This window comes from Perca flavescens, chromosome 13 (assembly GCF_004354835.1).
Source record: "Perca flavescens isolate YP-PL-M2 chromosome 13, PFLA_1.0, whole genome shotgun sequence".
NCBI classification, from domain to species: domain Eukaryota; kingdom Metazoa; phylum Chordata; class Actinopteri; order Perciformes; family Percidae; genus Perca; species Perca flavescens.
This window is the reverse complement of record NC_041343.1, coordinates 24,019,885-24,044,499: the sequence shown is the minus strand read 5'-3', so window position 1 is coordinate 24,044,499 and position 24,615 is coordinate 24,019,885. Positions and strand designations below refer to the sequence as shown.

The 24,615-nt window shown below is 39.3% G+C and overlaps 2 protein-coding genes across 3 annotated transcripts in view; one reads left to right on the top strand and one right to left on the bottom strand.

Moving 5' to 3' along the window:
* sec24a (SEC24 homolog A, COPII coat complex component) overlaps window positions 1–24,615 on the bottom strand; it is a 57,829-nt gene that overhangs the window by 26,571 nt on the left and 6,643 nt on the right. The gene's annotated exons all lie outside the window — the stretch shown is intronic.
* Window positions 37–8,934, top strand: sar1b (secretion associated, Ras related GTPase 1B). Of its 2 annotated transcripts, XM_028594494.1 has the most exons (8): window positions 37–246; window positions 741–798; window positions 3,432–3,507; window positions 4,886–5,005; window positions 5,309–5,374; window positions 5,713–5,816; window positions 6,300–6,431; window positions 7,247–8,934. In XM_028594494.1, the coding sequence occupies exons 3-8, from the start codon at window positions 3,450–3,452 to the stop codon at window positions 7,361–7,363; spliced, it is 597 nt and encodes a 198-aa protein (XP_028450295.1). In that variant the 5' UTR covers window positions 37–246; window positions 741–798; window positions 3,432–3,449; the 3' UTR covers window positions 7,364–8,934. The 2 variants fall into 2 exon arrangements, with proteins under 2 accessions (XP_028450295.1, XP_028450294.1); XM_028594493.1 differs by lacking the exon at window positions 741–798 and having other exon boundaries at window positions 38–246.

Genomic DNA, 24,615 nt, shown 5'->3' with positions numbered 1-24,615 from the left:
TGCCAGGCACTCAGTTTATTTCAGTTCCCCTGCCGGAAAGATAATTGTGGAACATAAACAGGAAGCGGCTGGGCAGGTTTTTGGGGAGTTGCTGGACAGCCATTGCAGTGTCGTGGCTCAGTAACAAAACACGAAAAAGGAGAGGAAGACCTGGCATTTCGCAGGCTCTCTTTTTGACCGGGAGACCAATTTACATGACTAAAAGAGCAAACACACTCGGTAAATTATTCTACACATAAGTAAAGGGTAAGTTTTTAAATACATGTATTAACAATAATCAGAAAAGAATCTTATGTTCGGCATCTCCGCTAGCAAATTATCCCGGCTGCTAGCGATGCTACCTTAGCATTGCTAACACCAAGTCGGCTAGCTAGCGAACTCTCTTATTATCGAAGAGCTTCAAGCTTGATATAAACTGAAGTTGACCCGCTCTTATATTTATTTCAATATTCATACTTATTATTGAAAGGGAAATACTCGGACTATTAACGTTACAAGCCTCCGGTGTTGTTAGTACATCGGTGGAGTAGCTATTTATTCTAGCTAGCTAACTGCTGCTTAGCTCACGTAGCCTGTAACCACTCGATGCAACGTCGCCTGTTGCAGAATATGACACGTAGCTAGTGGCTTCCTGCTAGCCAACCTACTAGTTGGCCTCACCCAAGCTTTGTTAAATGACAATTTACTTATGTGTTATACTTTGATATGACTTGTCATTCTTATATTTGGGCCCTTTTTAGTTTTCTTTTGCCAACGCGGAACCTGTCGGAGACCAACCATCAATGTAACGTTAAGAAGGTGGGCCTGTTTCCAGTACAACTCAGGGTGGAACAGCTGAAACATAACCATATGTTTAACATCATTAGCAGCACCTGAATGCGTGGGCTCACAAATAGCCATGGTACATACCCAGCATGGTCACTACACCAGGGCTAGTGTGCAATAATGCAAGGTGCATCGTAACCCGGAGCTCGTTTTTAGCCTTCCACTAAATATCAAGCAATCAAAATCCTGAGGAGTTTTTAAAGGTCAGGTCTGGGCTCATCTCTGGGCTAAAGATGGCCAATTAGAATAGGACAGGCAGGTCCTGGGCGGTTTATCGTTTGCGTTTTTGTTACTTGCATCTAATGTAGTGTTTTTAGGACATAACTATTGTGTAGAAAAGGAAGATGCAAAGACCGGTATTTGAAGTTAATTTTTGTTTATCTTGTTTTTTTGTTTTAAGTTGTTTTTGTTTTGTCATTTATAGAATGTCCTTGTTGCTTATCGTTTTTTTTCTATGACATCAGAGACCATGTTGGAAATAAGTGTTTACATTACACTTTACATTTTGTCCCTTGTATTGATTTCTTTTGTCTTCTATATCCATAAATAAAATAGAATCAATCATCCAACATTAGCCTTTAAGGTAACATTGGATGTTTGCTAACTACGCTGCTAAGTTGACAGTGGTTGTGACAGCCGAGTCAAGTCACATTTAGTGTCACTCGCTGTATTATGATTCACAATTTTCTCCTGACATCTGTTTGATTCACACCACCTGCCTGAAATATTACAGTACATGTAAACTGATAGAGACCATATCTTCTCAAGGAAAAATGTCCTGTCAGTGATCATCTTACTTTGTGAACTGTCAAAATGTGCAACATTGTGAATTTTGAGCAAGTACACTATTCAGTCATACAATCCTGTGCTGAAAGTGTTAACTTGAAATAATGATTAAAAGCTAATCTGATATACCTCATTCACAACAGATGTGTCTTGATGAAATGCTCTGGGGGCATTTCTAGCTAAAGTCCTCCTGTGCAAGTTTGATTTTCTTAACTTGGCAGCCAGCATTGTTTTTCTTACACATTTTATTACTGTCACTTTAATGTCATTTCCCTTGACACAGGTTAAGGCTGCTTCCTTTAGGCAAACATTTTCATTGCCACATGTTTTAAACTCATTTCTTATGTGAGCCCATTTGTGCCTGTGGTTGTTGTCAGTTACTGTCAAACTGTTTCATATTCACAGCTGCATCATGCCACATGTGGGAGCACCAGTCTGTAACACCAGCCCACAGTGTTGTAGCAGGCGTATGGACTGGATTTTAGCCGCAGTCGACGTGTAGTTCAGCTGGGTTTGTGTGGTCTTGACCTTTGGCTACCTTATACTTTAACCCTGGAGTTGTTTGCATGTTACGTAACTAGGGACAGAGTTTGGCACTAGCTTACCTTGTTCTGATGTCACGTCACAGAGAAAAGGCAAGGAAATGAGATGAAGTTGGGAAACCGATGCACAGTGTCTCTAATGTAGCAAATATAATGGTTTTATGGGGAATAAACACACTTGTAAATAAAAGGTTGAGCAAAAACAAGCTGTTGCATTTATTTAGTCAGGAAGCTGTTGACTTGACACTGTTAAAGCAGGTCCAATCTCAGATCCATTTTGTTTTGATCAAAATACAATGAGGTTAGCTTATCATGAAAGGCTAAGACGAGGCTTCATTTCCAAGGTCCTTGCAGATGGGTTGTGTAGATTGAAACAGTCATGTTGTCTGCTGAAAAGCTGTCAGATGGTTTGTGATCAGTGCTGTGAATCTCCTGTCCTGCTGTCCAAAGACTCCCACTGGAACAAGCTAATCATTGGCTGTAGATAGCAAGTCATTGTTCTTATCACCAGCTGCCAATATCTATCTGATAGGTTGAGACAGCCTGCATATTCATGGAGTTTTTATGAGGTTCGCGTTGTGGGGTTCTGATTGGTTCCTATTGATCTTACTGTCTGTCTTCTGTTGTCTGATGCTCTTGTGTCTAGTTGTTTTCAGGTACTTCCCCTTGTAGACTCAAGCCACGTAAAAAATATGAATATTAAGTCGTAGCTTAGGCCATCAATATGTCACTGGAAAAAAAGTTCTGTCCTCAAACTGGATATTTTTTAGTAAGTAGCAATTTCACCATTAAGACAGTATCCTCATCAGTAGGATCAAATGTAATCTTACCATATGTACAGGAATTTGCCAATTTATCTTTATTTAATCTAAGATTTGAAATCAAAATATTACACAATAAGTTTAAAGTTTCACCTTTCCCTACAGTCCAGTGTTTCGAGCATGTGAACTTTGGAGCATTATGGAAACATGAACAGCCTGCAGTTTTAATTAAGATTTCAGCAGAGATTGTACGCGCGTGTCATGTCAGCTATTGTGACAACTCTTTGCACTTCAGTATTCTGTTGTGGATAACATCAGCAACAACCTACGTACAGAAAGTTATTGACAAATCATCCATGGTAAAGTAATGGGAAAAGGCACCATTAGACAACTTTTATCAAGACGCTTAATCGCACCATCTTGCTTTGTTTTTGTTCACTTGTTGTGAAATAATGATGGATTTTACAGCCAAAATAACATATCCCATCTGACTTTTAACCCATTTGTTGTTTTTCAGGATTCAACAGCTCCGGATATGTCATTCATATTGGATTGGATTTCGATAGGTTTCAATAGCGTACTACAGTTGTTAGGTAAGTACAGGTGATCATCAGACACGCTAACTCAAAGTAAACATGTGTTCTGTGTCAGAAGCTTTAAAAGGTTACTGCAAACTATTTTGACTGCTTTAGTATTTTAATTCAATCAAAATAGCGTTGCCATAGTGTGAACCACAAAGCTATTTAAAAAAAAAAAGAAAAAAAAGTTGGTAATATGAGAGAGGATTTAAAGTATAATCTGTCTTCAGTGATTACAAGAACATCTTTAATTGTTACAACTACTGGTCTGTCTTACCCCTTAGTCCTAAAGAGTGTGCACAACAGTGGGCTTTGTTCCTACAAATCCACCCCCGTTTTGGTAGAAGTTGATGGGAAGAAGCAAAACTATTGTCCGACAACGGAAGTAGTGAAATGTGATCACGTCTCACAAATGCTACCATAACCAGATGCGATCTCTGATAATGACGATATTGAAAAACAAACGATTGCCCAACCCTAATGTGATGTTGTTGATGTGAACATGAAAGACACACAAAGAAATGTCTTTTAGAAATGTGACATGATTTTTCACCCCAGCTTATTTTTTATTATTTTTTTTAAATGTGTTTGGGATCAATGAGTCCATCTGAAATCTGGTGGAAAAGCTTATGTGTAACAGCTGCAAACAGCTTCTGTGTTAGAGCTGCCCCTGTGAAGCAGTCATTCCTGTTCTCCCTGTCAGATAGGTAGCATTGTGCTGTTGTAAGTAATTATGACGTCTAGTAGAGCTGACTCAGTCAGAAATTTCACAAATCCACTTGGTATCACGTCACTGACTCAAAGAGTGGTAAACACTAAGCCTTGTAATCTCCTCAGGAAAGTTGAGGAAGGAGTGGCACTTTTTTTCTATATTCAGTTAGTCGATACATATAGTATATCTAAGAACTGACAATACGAGTAAAATCTTGTTGGCTTCCCTTTGAAGCAGAAAGCACTTGTGCATTTTAAATTTAAAGTTGTTTTACTGTGAGGTTATGACTTAATGCCATTCCTCCATAGAATTACAAATCTACTTTTTTTTTCAATTTACACATAGCTTAACTAAGGCAAGGGTGGCGTCAGTTTTTTGTGTCAATATGAAGTAAAGATTGGAGTATGGCAAAATTAGTAGGGGAGCACGGCCACTGTTGCATCAAAGAAACTATTTATACGTATGAAATCAATATCCAGTGCATGCCTGAGAACAAGTCTGAGCTTGTGTAATCTTAATGCAAAGTTTTAAGCCATGACAGACCTTCCAATACCACTTGACTCATCAGCTGAGTTCACATGTGTAGATGTTTTCTTCTTTGTGAAGTTTCCAAAGACTAAGAAAAAAAAAAAAAAAAAAACTTCCAAGCTTGCGTTCTGAAATGCTTCTGACTTTTTTCAGGACTGTATAAGAAATCGGGCAAGTTAGTATTTCTTGGCCTGGACAATGCTGGCAAAACGACGCTACTGCACATGCTTAAAGATGACCGATTGGGACAGCATGTGCCAACTTTACATCCAAGTGAGTTGGTGCTGCTCTCACACACACATGCACATCCACACATGCTCAGTTATGTGTTGAAGGCCATCCATGGGAGAAGAAAAAGTCAGACATTTCATATTTACTATTTTTAAACAAACAACTGTTGAATGGGTATGAGCTAAGTATACAATGAGTATGAATGTGTAACATTTTGGTAATTTTACTCATGCTGCACATCCCAATCCACTAAACTGTTGTGTGTCAGTAACTTTTTAGCTGCCGGACTTTTCAGATTTGTTCATGATTTAAAAAAAAAAAAAATATATATATTCCTTCCTCCAGCCTCGGAAGAGCTGACGATTGCTGGCATGACTTTTACCACCTTTGACCTTGGAGGCCACGCACAAGGTATGTGTGTGTTCTGTACTAATGTTTTTAGGTTTTGTTGATCAGTGTGTTTTAGTAAAACGCCTCTTTCACTGCTGACACCATCTCGAAATAAAATGATTAAGTTATTAGCAGTTTTCCAGACATACAGTATCTGACCCCCATGTGGGAAAAGGCTGAATGCAATTTGTGCTACACAAAAAGGAAATTCTCTCCTGCCAATACTCTTGCTAATGTAAGGTCAATGTTATATATCACTGTGAATGCAAAACATGTCTAACATAAGTAGATGAATGCAAAATGTATCTAACCTAAATAGAAAGACCGGACTGTAAAACTCTTGTTTGTTTTTCACACAGCCCGCAGAGTGTGGAAAAACTACCTCCCTGCCATTAATGGCATTGTCTTCCTTGTGGATTGTGCAGATATCACCAGATTGGCTGAATCAAAAGCAGAACTTGATGTAAGTACCTGCTACATGCTAGGTCACCGTCACACTGTAGAGCAGTGTTTTCACAGCATTCACAACACAGCTAAACTGTCAAAATTGGTCAAATACTTTTCTGGTGTTTAAGGCACCAGCATAGTGGTCACCACCAATGTTTATTAATGGTGCAAAGAGAAATCCATTGCAGAGAAAGTAAAGGTACATGTTTCTGCTCTCACAATAGCTCATGAAATACAAAGCAATGTTTAATGGCATTTTTGTAAGATGAATAAGGAGGCACAGCTCATCACAGCATACATCATTGTTTGACTTTGTTGTTAAAAAAGGATTGCTCTCTACCATCTACATATAGAAAGTAAATGTATTGATATATCATTCAAAACATCACAGTTTGATGTGTAACCTAGTAGTATGAGGGTAGATTTTTTTTTCTTTCTTCATCACCTTTTTAAGGATAAATATGAAAGCCACATGGTAATACGTAGTCTACCCTTCTAGGCATTAATGACGGACGAGACTATTGGAAACGTGCCTATCCTGATCCTGGGCAACAAGATCGACAGACCAGAGGCCATCAGCGAAGAGAGGCTGAGAGAACTCTTTGGATTGTACGGACAGACGACAGGCAAGGTATGTGGAAACAGCACTTATCTGTCGGGACAGTACATTCTACCCTTCTTTGGGCATCTGATTATAAGAATAAGTAAGGCAAGTATATATAAAAGAAATATCACTTTAACAATTGTTGACTTGAATTGTTTTTTTCCCCAATACCGGTACTAAAACAATACTTGAAATGGTGCCAGTGTCTGAACCGATACTTTAAAAAACAAAGATCACAAAATGGCTTGTTTATTGCTAAGGCCAACTCCAACTACAGCATGGGCCATGGTGCAGCTAGCCTACTTCTAGCTGCAGACTGTTGGTTTTGGAATCCCTTTGAGTGAAATACAGCCACACTTTTCACTGTTTAGCTAGTAGCTGGCTTAAACATGCTGACACAGCTAAAGGTCGGCTAAGTTACCTGCTGTAGTGTTACCTAGCGTGACGTGCAGTGATGCTTCGGTTGCCTCAAACGTCCATGTCGGAGCCCCAGAGGAGCAGCGCTGGCATGTAAGTGGCGCCGTAATCTGCGTTGTCATTCGGTCCGATAGATACCGGCCGTTAAGGAACCGGTGCCATATTGGCCACAAGTTTCGGTACCCAACCCTAATAAAGATCCAGTGTTGGACTACGGTAAGATAAGTCCCCAACCCAATACACTGACTTTAAAAAAGTTAATCAGGTATGGTGTCAAAGCAGCCTCAAGTCCCTGCAGTCGCAGTGAAATAAAATACTGCTGCCACCTTTTATTTAAAACAGAATCATTTAAGTGACCCTGCATACATTTGCTAATTTAAAAAAGTAGATTTATACTGTGTGACTTTTTCCTGCTTTTCTCTCAGGGCACCATTGCCATTAAGGAGCTGAACACAAGACCACTGGAAGTGTTCATGTGCAGTGTGTTGAAGAGGCAGGGCTACGGTGAGGGCTTCCGCTGGCTCTCCCAGTATATCGACTAAAGCAGTCACGCCCTGTAACACACCACCACCAGGGGGGCGCTAAACCCAACCACTCAAGACGCCCACCGTTGCCACCAGTACCATCATACTCAGCCCCATGTTTGGTTAAACAAGTCTGCCTCCACCTTCAGAGAAACCAGTACAACTTGATCCCAATAGACTTATATTGGTCGAACATTTGGTTCCGCACTTACAGAATTCATACCTGTACGCGCGCACACACTCGTTTCCATCTCTGTCTTTTTCTACGAGAGTAATATAGCATTGGTTCCACAGCAAATTCAAACGGATAAATCTTTTCTATGTTGTGTCTGTCGTTTGCTGCCCTCTCTCTCTCCCTTCCTGCCATCTGTTGAGTGTGATGATAGATGCATTATAACTGTAAATCTGTACATGATTCCATTGGTATATCAACGATCCCTGATGCCTCTTCCCCCTCTTCAACTTATTTGGAGGAATGAAAGAGAGCAACATAGTTGTATACATTGCAGTACACTTTTTTCTTTTATTTTTTTATTTTTTTTTAACCGTAAAGACATTCATTCAACATTGTATTTAATCAACACGTTTTGGTTTGTCCTTGTTTTTTTTTGTTTTTTTTTACAAACTGTGTGGCCACATATACAGCCCTTACTATAGGCTTATAGACGGGTGGCTGTTTCACCCATTTATTAAAATGGACCAGTGCATTTATCTTAGCGTATCAGAAATTACATCCATTTCTTTAGGGTTACTTGTAAGTTAAATACTTTACACTAGTCCCAGACTTTTATCTTGTGGGCATAGTGGCATTGAATGGATCCAAGTAGTCTTGGGCTCCCTTTTTTTTTTTAAAAGAAGCATGGGTGGTAGTATAGCAGATGGGAGAAGAATTTTAATAGAAAATACGGGCTATAACCCTGGTAAGGTTTGATAAAATCGTTTAGGTAGCGCAATGGCCAGTTGATGCGAAGAAAACTATTTAAATGAAAATTGGGGATAAATAGCTTGATAATAACAGTAATAGATAAAGGGAGGAATAAACAGATGGTTTAACATCTAGAAATTGTCAATGTAAGAAGTCCATCCTAGAGATATATTTTCTGGCACAGACCTTTGTACAGGGTGAATCTAGCGACCAAGGGTAGATAACAGAGGGCACAGTCCCACAGTGGGAACAGGTAGATAGGCCTAAGAAGCCTCTAAGAAAGGGACCATAAATATATGAAATGTACATGAACATCGTACATGGATTTTGCATTTATAAGTGGTATCCTTTGTTTTATGTGCATTACCAGAAACTATTATGCATGCCTTGTTATTTTGACTTTTAATAACCATTATTCCAGAGAGTACAACAGGAGGGGAAAATATGCCAAAATTTACAATGAGAGCGGATTGTCATGTTTTTTTATTTTAACGGAAACAATTGAATTGCACGTAATACACACTTTTTCTGTCCCTGTCCCTTTGTGTCTCTTTCATTCCCTCATGACTACGTGATGAGCTGTTCCAACGAGGGTGGGAATGCTATTGTTTGCATCATGAAAATGTAATAAATGTTTTCAATGAATAACAGGCTTTAACATTGATCCACAATGTAGACTGATTTTTTTTTTTTTTGTCACTCCATTGGTTAGATTAGCTGTGGAAAAAGTATTCAGTTCCCTTTTCTTAAGTAAAAGTACCAATACAACAGTATCAAAATACTACAAGATTCAAAATAATAAAAGTACAGAATTATCAGGAAAATGTACTTTTAAAAGTAATTATTAAAAATACTCATTATGCAGTAAAAAAAATGACTATTGTGACTTATGTTTTACTATACATATATGACATTTTAGAATGTTGATATTGATGCATCAATGAACAAGCATTGTTTAACTTATAGCTGGTCAAGATGGATATACTTTAAACTTTATATACAGTTTGGTAGATGGGTGCAGTAGTTTCCAACCCATTGGTTAAACACCTCCAGTGGGCCAAAAAAATATCTGATGAATTGTGAGATGATTAATTCAGATTCAGATAACTATTAGTCCCCAAGGGGGGAATTCAGTTTTATAGCCAACCAATCCATTAAGAGTTAAACTTAAATGGTGTAGCAATTAGAATGTGACAAAGCTCCCCAACTATACTGTACACTGCTTTTTTGTAAGGGGTCACATGCCAAAAAGATTTAAAAAAACTCACTGTTTTGATATTTAATGCATTGTATTTTGTGCGATTATTATTTTAATCTGAAAAGTAATCAGTAACTGCAGCTGTCAAATGTAGTGCTGTAAAAAGTACAATATTTCCCTCTAAAATTTAGTGGAGTAGAAGTAAAAAAAGTAGCATAACATGAAAATACTTATAGTAAATTACAAATACCTTAAAATGTACACTAGTACTGGATTAATTGTATTTATAGGTCTTCATCTGAAAGCTAAAATATCTACATTAGACAGTTTGTATGTAGACAGTTAAAGGTGCTCTAAGCGATGTTGGGTGACCGCACTTGTTGACGTTCAAAGTATTTTTCAAACAAAACGAGGCTAGCTCGCCCCTCCCTCCTCCTCCTCCTCCTCATCCCGTGCCCCTCCCTTCCGTGCTTCTGCGCACTAACCACCCAACCCCCAACCCCAAATCCTTCTGGTCGGTTATTAGCTGGAATGCTGTTTGTTATGTTTCGTGGTGCAGGTTGGCCAGTTTGTTTTTGTTGCCGTTTGTGGAGCCTGGGCCTTACAGCCTTAAAGTGTGTTCAGGGGACAGCTAGCAGATAGTGAGGAGATTATTGCTGTATGTGACAAAAAAATATTGTAGCCTAAAAAACGCGTCATGTCGCTTAGAGCACCTTTAACTGTGGAGGGTATGTAAAAAGCATATTAGCAGCAAATCATTTAGCTTCAATACAAGCACTACCCTATCAGGCCACTAGGTGGTGCACATGACATGGAAAAGTTTACTTTTAGTGCAGTACAATTTATCTATTCCTGAAATGGATGACAGCAAATCATACATTGTACGAGTGACAAACAGAAGAACAATATTGCAGAGAAGATGCAATATGGTTTTTTTCAGCCCTCAATTTGACATTAACAAATTAGATTTAACATACAACATACATTTAACAAAATGTATTTCCTTACATATATGCATAACCATATATTTAACTCTTAACAGAATCCTAATGCTACTCTCAAATTTTAAATCCACATTGTAATCAGGATCTAACCCTCTTGAAGAAGTGGGTTGAGGAGGCAAACATTAGGCACTTGACTAAAAATGACTAAGTTATAAGCTTAGAGCTAAAAATTGTGAAAGTATACACACACCTGACTTCATTACTATCTGGAACAATGGTTCATTTGACTACTGTGGAGAAGCAGAAAACTAGGGATCAACAGATACTGGTTTTTCAAGGCCTATACAGATTATTAGTAATTAACTAAACTGATAACAGATATTTGGACCCGATAGTCGTTTACAGTGAAAATGAACATCTTTCAATCAAGGACTAGGATTTTGGAATTGTTACAAACTCCAACAAAAAAACTTTATCAGACTATCTTTTACTGTGTATTATGTTGAAAGTTTGAAATAACTTAAAGCATTTAAACAGTGTTGTGGGAAACTGAAGCAGAGGGACAGAAACAGAGCTGTGGCGGAGCCAAAGTAGCTCACTTTTTAATTAAATAACTTTATCGGTTATTAGGCCAAAAACGGCCCGATAATCGGTCCATCCCTACTGAAAACAACCTACTTAAACAGTACAGAGGAATATTTAGTGTATTCTTTCCTGTGTGTAAATATACTGTAGCCGTGACAGTGTAGCCACCTCTAGAAAAGACAAGCAGCTCTGTAAGGCTTAAGGCCGCTTTATGCTTCTGCGTCGAATTGACCCCCCCCCCCCCCACAGACCCCTCTGCGTCTACGCCGGGCCCTACGTCGTAGCCTGACGTGCACCTCTCGAAAACTGTAACTACACGGCACGACGACGCACGTCTCGCCAAAAAAGAGACATGCCAACATGCCCTGGATCTCTTTCAGTTACCCAGCTTCACCTAACCTAACTACCACGGTCCCACATAAGCTGTGTCACGACGCAGGTTAACAACTAGCTCAATCAACCCAGGGTTTCCCAATCCAGCGGCGCGCGTGTTCACATAAAAGAGGCGACCAATCGCAAACATCTACCAGAGCCGCATGTTTTATATAAGAAGAGCAAATTATAATTCTACATAAATATGAAGAACGGTTTTACAGAGAAAACGCAATACAGTTGCTGCTTCCTAAACCAGGAAGGAAAGCTGGCAAAAAAACAAATAGCTGACGCTGTAGGCTAGATGCGTAAATCACAACATTTGTCAATAGCACTTCCCCATCAGTCAGGCACTAGATCTGACCATCATTACACTTGTGCTTTCCATAAACTGCCGTTGCTTTAGCCTGTTATTTCAGTTGCAACCCTGGCAGTGGTAAGCGATCGTCTCTCTCTCTCTCTCTCTCTCTCTCTCTCTCTCTCTCTCTCTCTCTCTAACCTGACGTTAGCTCGCCATAAGTGCCATATGACTCTAGAGGGTTGGTGCTCGCTCCAAAGCTAATCGCCGTCACTCTCTCACTTCTCCCTCGCTCTACCACCCACTCCCCCCACACACACACACACACACACACACACACACACACACACGCACACGCACACACACACACGCCGGCTCGACGCGCACACCAGTGCGCAAGTATAAACATCAGGCCACTTACGTAGGCTACGGCGAAAGCTCTGCGTGGAGCCTCCGCAGAACCATAAAATAAGCTTTAGGCACAGCGGTGTGAGAGAGAGCTAAATGCTAACAACAACTTGTTAGCATGTTAACATTTGCTAGTTAGCAATTAACACAAATTACAGCTGAGGCTGACGTAAATGTCATTAGTTTTGCAAGCACAAAAGGCAAGTGAATCATCCTGAAGGGCCTTTTACGGGTGTAAAACATTTCATGGCAACGCATCCGATAGTTGTCAAGCATTTCACTCAAAACCAGAAACTCATGGGTGAACTAAAAGCAAAAGTCAGGGAATCACAAAATGCATTACACTTCATCAGGAATGTCTGTACACAATTTTGTCTCTATCAATCCAGCAGTTGTTGAGATATTTCAGTCTGGATCAAACTGTTGGACCGACTGACAGACCAACCTTGCCATCCCTAGAGCCGTGCTGCTAGCATTGCTAAAAAGTGCTCCTAGAAATGTCAGTATGTAGAAATCCACAGCAATACCGTACGTTACCTCATAGTGCTTGAACCTGATATAAGAATGATAGCAGAGGCCAACACTTTCAATTTATAGAGTGAATGTTGCAAGTGCAGCTATATTCAGTTGAAGCCATTCTTGGTGAATGCACAATTTAAAAAAAATAATCTTAAAATGAAGTAGAAAATTCGATCACAGGACATTTTAAGATATGAGGCCCATGGGCCCTCTTTTCCTTTGCAGTTATTAGGTTCACTCTATTAATAATACTTATTTTTATTTTATTTATGGGCGCCTTTCATAGCACTCAAGGTCACCTTACAGTTAAAACAAGCAAAAATACATTTAAAAAGGCAAATATAATTAAAACAAACACATTTAAAAGATTGAGATAGAAAAATTAAAAAGAAGCAATCTATCCATTATTTTGATGGAGAGTGTATCATGTGGGGTAGGCCTTTCGGAAAAGGTGGGTTGTGAGGGAGGTTTTAAATGTGGGTAGAGACTCTGTGGTACGGATGGATAGTGGGAGGGCGTTCCAAAGGCGAGGAGCAGAATGGCTGAAGGCTCTAAACCCCATTGTGGATAGGCAGGTAGAAGGAGTGAAAAGCAGTGAGGAAGAGGAGGATCGGAGTGTTCGGGATGGAGCATAGGGCTGAAGGAGTTCGGAGAGGTATGGAGGAGCGAGATTATGGAGGGCTTTGAAAGTGAGAAGAAGAATCTTAAAGTCAATACGGTATTGGACAGGGAGCCTGTGCAGTTGTTTAAGGAGTGGAGTAACGTGTTCAGTTGTTGGGGTTCTGGTGATAATACGGGCAGCTGAGTTTTGGACCAATTGGAGTTTATGGATGGACTTTTAGGGTAAACCAAAGAGGAGGGAGTTACAATAATCAATACGGGAAAAGAAAAGAGCGTGGATGAGAGTATTATTGGGTGTAAGTGATGGACGAAGACGGTGTATGGTGTGACTGTTAGTGCAAGAGTAGTGGTTTAAAATAACACTGGCAACAAAATACTCTCACTCACTCAAGACTCAAGTTTTCACAGATTTTCATTGTAGGTTTTTAAGACGACTATTTCATATTTGAGCTCACTGACAATCTTAAAGTAATAATAATACATCTTTAAATCCTGCAGCAGAGATCAGTGTCACTTAAATGACACTGAAACTAATAAAACAAGCTACAACACTATCTTGTAAACGCTCAGAATTCATAGTTACCTTTCTTGGCAAGTTGGGGCAACGAGTGTGCGGATGTGACTGATGCAGACTTTTTAAGATTCATAGGCAAAAACTAAATTAGGCTACTTGGTAGTTCTGAATGTTATGTGACAAGCATAAAAGTAATAGGGGGGTGTATGTCATGTATTTGATACATGCATTGATGCTTCTGTTTGGGAATTTGAATCTGTGCATGAATACTGTAGGGCAGCAATCTGCAAATAATTTTCTTGATTAATGGAGTTTTTCGTTTTTCTCTACAAAACATCAGCAAACTTTAAATAATGCCCATCCCAATATCCGAGACCAGAAAGGTGACACCATTAAATGTCTTGTTTTTGTCCGACCAACAGTCCAAACCCCCAAAATATTCAATTAACTAGAATGCAAGACCAAGAAAAGAAGACATTTGTAACCTGTAACTATCAAATGTTTGGCATTGCTTAAAAAAATAATCAATTAATCACTTATCAATATAGTTGCAAATTAATTTTCTTTTGATCTAATCTATTTATGGTTGCAGCTCTGATTGCATCGCAAAGTTTTTAAGTGACAGTAGTATTAGGATGATGTGATGGTGGTCTTTTAAAAGTCATTATCATTATTAATTATTATTATTATTATTATTATTATTATTATTATAGTGGTCAGGCCCATTTATTTAGTCAACCTCATCTTCCTCTCTCTCTGTGCTTCATTTTTTCCTTCTTACTCATTTTCTCTCATATTCCATTTTTCTCTGTGTCTCTCTTTCACCTTCCCTTAATCAACAGTCTGGTAAACATCTCTGAAAGCCAGGGTAACACACACACACACACACACACACACACACACACACACACACACACACACACACACACACACACACACACACACACACACACACACACACACACACACACACACACATACACACACAGTGCAAAAACATTGGAAGCTATTTATAGTAGCAGGCGGAGGGGAAAGGTACACAGGCCATGGAGATGTGTCCTTCAGCGCTGCTGTGAACAATGCTGCCTGCCAGACTCACAAACACAACACACAAACAACACACACACACACACACACACACACACACACACACACACACACACACGCCTACGTTCAACACAGACATGCAGGGAACTCAATTAGTATAATACACAGGCGCCGATATACAAAGCAGCATACATCCAGTGGTAGAAGAAGTATTCTGATGTTTTACTTCAGTAAAGTACCACCACACTGTAAAAATACAGTTACAAGTAAAAGTCGGGAGCTACCCGGGCAGTTTAATTTATAATAAAACATCATATTTTATAAACTACATGTGTTTTGTGTGCAAACATCTTAATTTGTAAAGTAACTAGTAACTAAAGCTGTCAGGTTAATGTAGTGGAGTAAAAAGAACAATATTTCTCTCTGAGATGTAGTGGAGTAGAAGTAGAAAGCATGAGAAGAAAAGACTCAAATTAAGTATGAGTACCTCACATCTGTACATAAGTACAGTACTTGAGAAAAATGTACTTAGTTACATTCCAATGGTAATAATGACAAGATGAGACAGCACCGCCGTCATTAGACGCTGACTGTGGTGATATCAACATGCAATATTGTTGACGAAAAATTATGAAAAATCAAGTACATATATTGGTACTCGGTTTCCGCAAGAACCCAAATATAATTACTTGTACTTGGTCTGTTGGTGCATCCATAATTAGGATAAATGCTTTTGCATTTATTGCATTTGGACTGGGAGTTTTCTGGTGGCTCTGTGGTGAAAATGTAATTGAACTACTAAGTTATATTATATCATGCCACCAGACGGCAGTACAGGAAGGCAGCTGAGGGTCTTTAGCACTGTCTCCATCTTTGAAGTCCTTCTAAATCTGTTCCTTTTTGCTGTGACTGGAAAAAACTTTTGGTTTTCCAAAGCATCAATTCCTTTTTCTAAATAAATTAGTTTGATCAGTTGAATGACCGATTATATCGATCGACCAAATGTCCAAAACCCAGGTATTCAGTTTACTATTTGAGAAGCTGGAACCTGCAAATGTTTGGCATTTTTGCTTTAAAAAAAATTCAAAAACAGTTGTTTCATTCATCGTCTAGCCTAATCATTGTCCTTTACTCCATTACCATGTTGACAGAGTTACTGTACCTGTGATAACATGAGGTCACAGCCAGTCTGGACCTACTACCTCAAAATACTAAAGTAAAGTAATCTACAGGCAGGGCTAACATTATATTTGATTATGCTACTTATGGCCAAGTTTAGCCAAATGATCATTATCTGTATCAACAATTTTGATTTGTTGTAGTTTTATATGTTATTCTTCTATGCACTGCTCTGTAGATTGTGTTTATAGAATGAGCTAACAAAGCCCAGAGTGCAGAGATAACATTATCAGTAATCAAAGATGATTCAGCTTTGTTTGTGACAGCCAACAAACTGCCTACATGCGTATCAGATTTAACCATGTGGGCTTGTCTTGATGTGCCACATCAGATAATCCTTAACCTTAATGATACAAAATCTTTAGCTCACAAGCTCTCAGAATCTAACCACACTGATCTATTAGGGCTGTTGCGATTCCAGTTTGGTTAAAATGTAGGCCTGGAATAATTTCTGCACATGCTATCAGAAATATACAACTCCTGACTAACCTACATTATTAAAAATGATCCTAATCTGGTTTTAATTGTGTTGTGCTGTGAAGGCACGTTTATGCCTGCAGGAAAATAACTTTTTATATACATGTGCATCTTTAAAACTAAATTTCAGTGGAATTATTTACCAGACGGAAACAAACAATTTTCTGCTGGATTGCAAATGAGGTTCAGGAGCATACTGTATTCTCCTTTCCTTCTCTTGCTCAAGTCTAAAGGCTCGGACACAAAACCTGACGACCGACCGTCGGCAGAAAAGGCCTGATCAGTCTCCCTGAGTTGGTCAAAAAAGTGCCTCCGAACACACTGAAGCGATGCCGACTTAATACGTCTCCATAACAGCAGGCGGTGCCAATCTGTATTGTCGCCCCAAAAAATGAAAACCGGCAGCTGATTGGACGAATGCGTCACGTGGGTCTGGCTTCTCCCAAATTTCAAAACCGACCATAATGGCGGCTTGTTCGGAATACAATCTCGTATTCTACAAAAATAGTTCACCGAAACGTGTTTCTGAAAACGTTCTAAGCGAGATATAGGCCATGCAGTTGCTGCATCGGTCTTCATTTCAGACTGACAAAGGTCACATTTTTAAAAGAGGCGTTTGTCCCGCTCATCCTGCTCGTCATTTCCAGTAATTGGTTATTGAGTTATCCGACTGCCCACTGGCCGATTCAACAAGTCAAAGCAGCCCCAATGAACGGCGACGGCTCCTCCGACTGACGACGGCACGGAACACACCAAACAGACTCCATTATCTGAGCAGAACATCCTGTTGTCTTTTTTTCTTAAAAAGGTGATTACTTTGTCTGAGAGGAAGAAACATGGCAAGGAAATAACTATTATGGCAAGAGGACCTAATGGGGCATTTTGTGCTGTGATTATGTCCACAGTGGTGATGCAATACCTGCAATCTGAAACTGAGTAGCTATTATTACAGCAGAGAATATCATTAAGGGCGTGATTGCTTTTATACAACAGTAACCTACGCATGGTTTGGAAAGCTTTCTTCAGCGTTGGTGTTCACTTACAAAGAAAAAACACCCAAATGAAACTAGACCTGCAAGCAGATACTGGGTTCTTTTTTATGTTCACTGATTTGTTGTACACTGTAGAAAGAAACACCTGGGCCAACCACAGCATGATGCATTTAATATAGAATTGCATGTATTATGTGCAGAACAAAACTTTATCGTTAAATATGACCAGAAATTATCCAAAACGTGAGTATAATGTACTGATATAAATGAAGAAAAATGTATGAAACTGATAGGAATAGATAGCGAATGAAGTACAAGCTGAGTGACAGCAGTAATTTGAATCAATTGCTCAATGAGTAGATTGAAGATGAAAGGACTTTATGTGACACACATTTAGACTTGAGCAGCATATCACTGCTATTTTCTCTTCTGCGTAGATCTCCCAAACACATCAGTCTTTGCACCTTTTTATTCCTCTTCAGGGTCATTGGGGAGCTGGAGCTTATGAATAGACTTTGGTCCAGATCACCTAACCTGTCTGCCGCAGGACTGTGGCGGAAATCCAGAGCAATTTCTGGCATTTTTCCATCTTTATTATATTATACGGATTTAATTATACAGCAAAAGAACTTATCTTTTCATTCCTGTGTTCTGTTTGTATGTAATCCTTGTTGTAAACAACTTGCCATACAGTGCATCAGGGACTGAAGGCATGTCTGTGTGCTGGTGATAATTTGGCTGTCAGAACCACAATCACTTTGAAAAATGCTCCGTTGGATATTTTTCTTTTAGTGAAGCAACTTACTGAGAACAATCTACAGTTATGGTCTTTGAAGAGTTATTAGGAGAGGGCTGGTGTGGACTCAGATACAGTATATTCCTTAAGTTCACAGAAGCACAATTTGTATCCTGCGACTGCATTGTTCAATATAACGAGGTGCAGTAAGTTTTCCCACGTGGTTCCCTTTAACCCCCCCCTTACTTTTTTTTTCTTCTTGTTTTACAACTTGCATGTGCATATGAGCCATTACGTTTAAACAGATGGAATTGTCTTACGGTCACTCCCTTTTATAATCTCTCAAATATCAATATCGCAAAAGTCGCAGTCTTTACTCGCTCCTTCTGGTATTATTCTTTCATCGCCCGCTTCCCACCTCACCTCCGCCCTCTTTTGACTCTACTAAGTATTTACAAAAAGGGCTCTCATACGGGAAGCGCTTCGTCACTTACTGTAGAGCGCTCTGGACCTGGACCAAGAGCAACAAAAACAAACGATCTTTCATGTCCACGGGGTCTGATGTCTTTCTTTCTTTCTGCTGAGTAAATTGTTTGTTATTTAAGAAGAACTAGATGACTTAGAATTCAACAGGAACACACTAAACCCCAGTGGCCTCTTGGCATTTCAGCCTGCTGTAGTACTGGATGGTTTCAACACCTAACATCATGTGAAAATACTGGGCTGGGCTGGATGTGTTAGTGTAGTTGATAAGGATCTCCTGGGAGCACGGAATGAAAAAGGGAGTCAAGTGCTTGTGTCAGGACTATCTGCTGGTGTGTGTGTGTGTGTGTGTGTGTGTGTGTGTGTGTGTGTGTGTGTGTGTGTGTGTGTGTGTGTGTGTGTGTGTGTGTGTGTGTGTGACACAGTATATGAGATTGTAACAGATAAAATTGTTCAAACCCCCCCCCAAGCAGAGCCGCCCACCTCCTTTCTCTGTTGTTTGCCGGACGTCCTGAAACTAATGTGGATTTCACGGTTTCACAGTGGTGGATGTCAGCTGCCAACAGTTTATCCAAACAGTTCTCTGCTTTCTATTGATTTCTTCAACAATGTGTCAGATTAACTGGCTGCCAGCACATAACTGTTAAATGGATGCCTTGACATTTAGAATTTTCATCTGTCGTTTTTTTCTTTGCCAGCCACTTGTCACAACGTGGAGGAAACTACTATCTGTCTCGTGTCTTTTGGACTACGGCAAAGCTTATTAGCATTCCTCATTGAGCATGTGTGCTCGCTAAAAAGCTAATTAACTGGCTAATAGGAGGACAGTTAGCTGTAAGAATAATATAATTACAGGAGTTTTACTTTAATTCCCTTCTTCAGGGTCAGCAAAGACAAGTGATGCACCAGTAAAACTTAGAGTAATAGTATAATGATAATGAACATAATGACTGAAAAAAACTAAATCTTGTAACACTTTATATTACAAGCCAAGATTTACAGCGTAACTTAATGTATCAGCTACCGATAAAGGACATATTGTAAGGGAACTGTTCCTCAGTACTACCCAAATAAATAATTAAGAGTATAATTTATCTCTCCTTTCCCCTAAAATTGCCAATTATTACACCTGTGTTCCCCATAGTCTTGTTGCTTCCTCTGAACCTAAAACCTTTAAAGCTGTAGTAGGTAGAAAGCAAAAAAAACAAAACAAGAAAGACCTTTTCCTGCAGCTTTCCCTCTCCCCTATCTGTTCAGTCCCTGCACGGACATTATGCATTGGCACTAGTCATTCATTTCATGGCGTTTTATAGTGGCAATTCTATGAGAATTACCACCTGTTTTCTTTGTAAAGCCCTTTGAGATGACATACTGTGATTCAAAGCTCTAGTTAGCTACATAAACATGAACTTGAATTAGCCGCAGCCGTAAGCTACATTTAGCAGAAGGCTAAACTACTGGCTGGTCCGCCACGTTTATGTTTCCTCTCATACCGCCTCCGGTGTCTCCTCCTTCGGATGGCAGCAGTAGGCGGTACAAGGTGACGCTGGAGGCTGTGTAAAAGAAAATGTAAACATGGCAAATGAGCCCGTATTTGGGCTAGGCTAAAGGCTAACATCAGCAGACCAGCTCTCCAGGGTGTTTTGACCACAAATGTCACAATGGACAATAAACTGGACTTTATTTTTGGGTCAATGACGGGACGCTCATTTTTTGGTGTCAATACATACTTTTTTTAGAGGCCATATTTTAAAGAGTTTGGTTTTAATACATTTTAAGAGAATAATTGGAGGATAATGGCAAAAATTTCTGAGTGGTGTAACTGTCAAAACTTTAAAAAAGTTGTATTACGTTATACTCAGTTTTTTTCTGCCACATGGCATCGTTTTGTCATTGATTACATGCCACTTCGCAACACAGTAATACAACAGTGATCTTATTTATTGATTGATTTCAATATCGATCAATCCAACACCAAAGATTCTTTTGTACCTTAAAATAATGTTTCCAAAATCGTTTCAGTGGTTCATCAACTTGTTCGAATGAGACGTAAGAATAATGGTAATGATAACAATAACGGACAATTCCGCTTCCAACCTGTAGGGTGACCGAAGAGAAAAAGTGCTTTAAGGTTAGCCTACTATAAAAGGTGCTAGTTGACAAGTAGCTAATGCTAATGCTTGGTCTATAACGTTAGCCAATTCTTGGTGGGTAACATAAGATTACGACATAGTTCAACACGCTCAGTTATTTTTATTGTTTTGAACATGGTTAACAACTCTGGGCTAACCCACAAATTCATCAGTAATGTTAACTGTATAGATAGACGATTAATCTAATGGTTATTCAGCCAGCTAGCACACCCCTGTCTGTCTGCCTCACTCTCCCGGCGCCGCAAGGCTTCAGTCGGGATGAGAGCTGACAACATCCCCGGCCTGGGGACGCATCCACAGTCAGCCCCCAGCCAGCTAGCAGCCAGCCACTATCATTACAGCAATCCAAACCCGGTCAGCACTTAACTCCGGTGCTAAGGACGCTAACGGCAGTTTACTGAACCTTCGGGAAACAGACCCAGGCACCGGAGTCAGAACAGCAGCCATTCGTAACGTTACACCTCCGGTACCGTTACCGGTGTTTGTGACGAAAATCTCCTCCCTGCCTAATTTTCAAAAAACACCATATTTTTGTTGTACTGCACATTGCTGCAGCTCCTTTTTTCACCCTGTGTGTTGAGCTCTCTGTTTTATCTACAGAGTGAGACCTCTCACTTCTGTTCCATCTTTGTTGGGATTTGCACATGCGCAGTAGCTAGGTAAGGACTACTACCCAGTCAGAAGCAGAGTATGAGGGCGTGCCACACTAGCTGCTAGGTGAGCATTATAACGTGTGTTACAAAGTGATGCACGTTTGTCTCCGAAGTAAAGGCTGGACTACAATAGAGCTGTTTGGAGCAGTTTGTGAACAGTGTTTTCTGTTGGAGATGGTAAGTCCCTTTTTTACTTTGTAAACCTATTACATGCCAAAAAGCATAATATGAGCTCTTTAACTGTAAATATGTTGAAGGGCATGCACAACCCTAATTAGACTTGCTTCTTCCTCTCTCTTTTACCCATCTACCGCTATCTCACACACAAACACTGTTCACACATAAACACACAGTATTAAATATATTTAAATATTTGTCATTGAAATGAAATTAAACAGGAAGTTCAATAAACTACTTTGACTGCAGTGCTTGATAGTGTCACAAGGTTTTTGACTAGAAGCATCACGTCAGGGGGTGTAACTGGTTTGTGTCAAATGGGGTAACCAGTATTTTTCGTGAAAATATGATAATGTGCAGGTAAATTAATTAAAGCCCACGTCACAGGCTAGATTTCTGAAAGCTTGAAAACAGAGCCAAGGAAGAGGTTCAGAAGTATAGTTTTCTCTCAGAACAGTTGAATTATTATGTGGAAAGATTATTGTGGAATATTTGCCCAATGATGCCAAAACTAAACTGCCTACCACAGCTTTAAGTTGCAGTAAGAACAGTTGTCTTATAGGTACCTAATAAATACAACATAAGTACACTGTAAATCACAAGTCAGAATTTCACTGAAACAAAAAAAGCCTAAAATGGATGAAGTTTCAGAGAAAAGTGGCTATGTGGGAGGTGAATGAGTTTTTTTTCCAAATTAACTTCAAGCATCCATCATCTTTAAAGCTTCTTCAACTGACTCAAAAAGTCTTCAGTCATCAGCCGGTGATACCAGTAGATTTCTCTCAGGAGATTTAAGCCTCTCAGTCAGGCTTAAATCTCTTCACAGTGGGGGTGATGGATCAGTATGAGAGCAGCCCTCGAGTGAATGAACCTGCAAAATTACTTTGTATTGCTACATTTCCCCACTTCAAATAAGAGAAGAGGTCTAAACAGTTTATGAACAACTAAGCTAAAACAACTGCAACTAAATCAGGATTCTTTCTCAGGATAGGCTAAGGTTTTTCCTGAATACGATCCAAGTCTGATTGAAATGTTGCCGTTACATTTTGTAAGTGGTTTTCATTCTCATAACCCCAACAAATAAAACCCAAACTGGTTGACAGTTGACTCGTCTGTGTCAGTGAATGTAAAATGAAACATCATTGATACATTTATATGGATGGATAGATGAATATTTAATAAATACATGAAACAAAATAAAAAATATCGATTTGTGGAGTAGATTGATTGTGATCTGCATGTAGACGTTGACATTGTTTTTCCAGATGAGGTAATACTAGGGCCGGGACGATATGCTTTTGTCCGATACATTGATTGTATTAAGTATTGCGATTTTCTTTTTCTTCTTTTACAAAAACAAAAAAAATCTAGAGACAATTAATCATGAGATATTTCTAAAAACTAATTGTTTTCTAAAAAGAATAAACATCACATCAGTTAGTTAGACAGTCTGACATTTATTTCATTTGTAAAGAAGTATAATTCGTGAATTTTCTGCATTTTATGCTTTTGCTCCGTTTTGCTGGAAACGGATATGATGTGGCTGCCGTCGGCAGTACCATATAAACAGAAAATATATTTTTAAAAATTGATTCTAGGGAAACAAATCGTCGAAAAAAAAAATAAAAAATCCCGATACATACGATTTTTCCCCCACCCCTCGGTAATACCAAAAATCCTTTATACTAAAGATAGCGCATTTCAAGCATCGCCAATGGTATGAAACAGTACTCTTCCTGTCTCCTAAAGGGGCGTGGCCTTGTTTGAACGTGTAGTGAATGCCATGTGGATGAATAAAAAATTATATTTGAATAATATATTAATATGTTCTAACGTTTGATGTTACACAGCTAAAAGACGTATTTAGCATCACAGAGATTAGTTTTGTTGGAGCGTTCACGAACGTTAGCAGACGTTAGCTTCTCCGTGTTGCCAGATCTTGTGAAAGTTTGGTCCTGAGACAGAAACACGTCCACGTGACTCAGATACAGGAAACCAGCTCGAGTTAGGGTGTCTCGGTTCTAAACTCTCTCTGGTAATACTATATATAGTGCCAATGTTAAGGGGTCATCCAGCAATGGGTATGACATTGGCTGTATATATTTTATTTATTGCAGTTGGTGATTATTTAATGTGCACTTCATGAGCTCTTAATACATTGGGGTCTTAATAAGTAATTTTTTGGTTTGATGAATAATTCAGACAAATGGTGGAGATATTCCTAGTTAATCAGCGCTGCAAACTTCAGTGGAGAGTTTTACAAACGGTCATCTCCGGTGTGATTGAATAGTTTTGATTTTGTTGGTGAACTGACTAGACCTTCATTAACTCAACCTTCCATCAAAATATGCTTTTAAAAGTTCATTATCAGTATATTTTTTCCAAAAACGCTGACGCAACACAGAACATTTCTTGCAGCAGCTGACTGATTGTAAACAGCACTTAGTGACTCAGGAGTCCTCTGGACTACATCTAAATTCTCCCAGACTTAGGAGTTTAGTAGTTTTAGTAATAAAATGCTTTGTGAATAACTTTTAGATTCAATATTTAGTTGTCTTCAAGTAAGGATTGACATTCCCTGAATTTCTCCTATCTTGGCCAGTTAGGAGCTACTTTCAGCCTTATGATGGTTTGTGGGCACAGCCCCAGTCCATTACAAAACAGATCTAATTTGAGGCCAGTGTTTTGTGGACTGAGAGTGCGAACGTTGCTCTTTAGGAGACAGTTTTGGCGTTTTTCCATTACACAGTACCTGCTCGACTCGCCTTTTTTACCCGGTACAAGCTAATAGGTACTTTTTTTAGTATCACCTCCGTCAAGGTTCCAAGCGAGCTGAGGCGATACCAAAAGGTGACGTGAAAACCTGCAGACTACTGATTGGTCAGAGAGAATTGTCACTAATCACTGCGTCATCATTGCTAGTGACAGACGGGGGTGTCCTGAACACACCCGCCATTTTTAAATAGTTTAGCCAGCGCGGTTTTCTTTT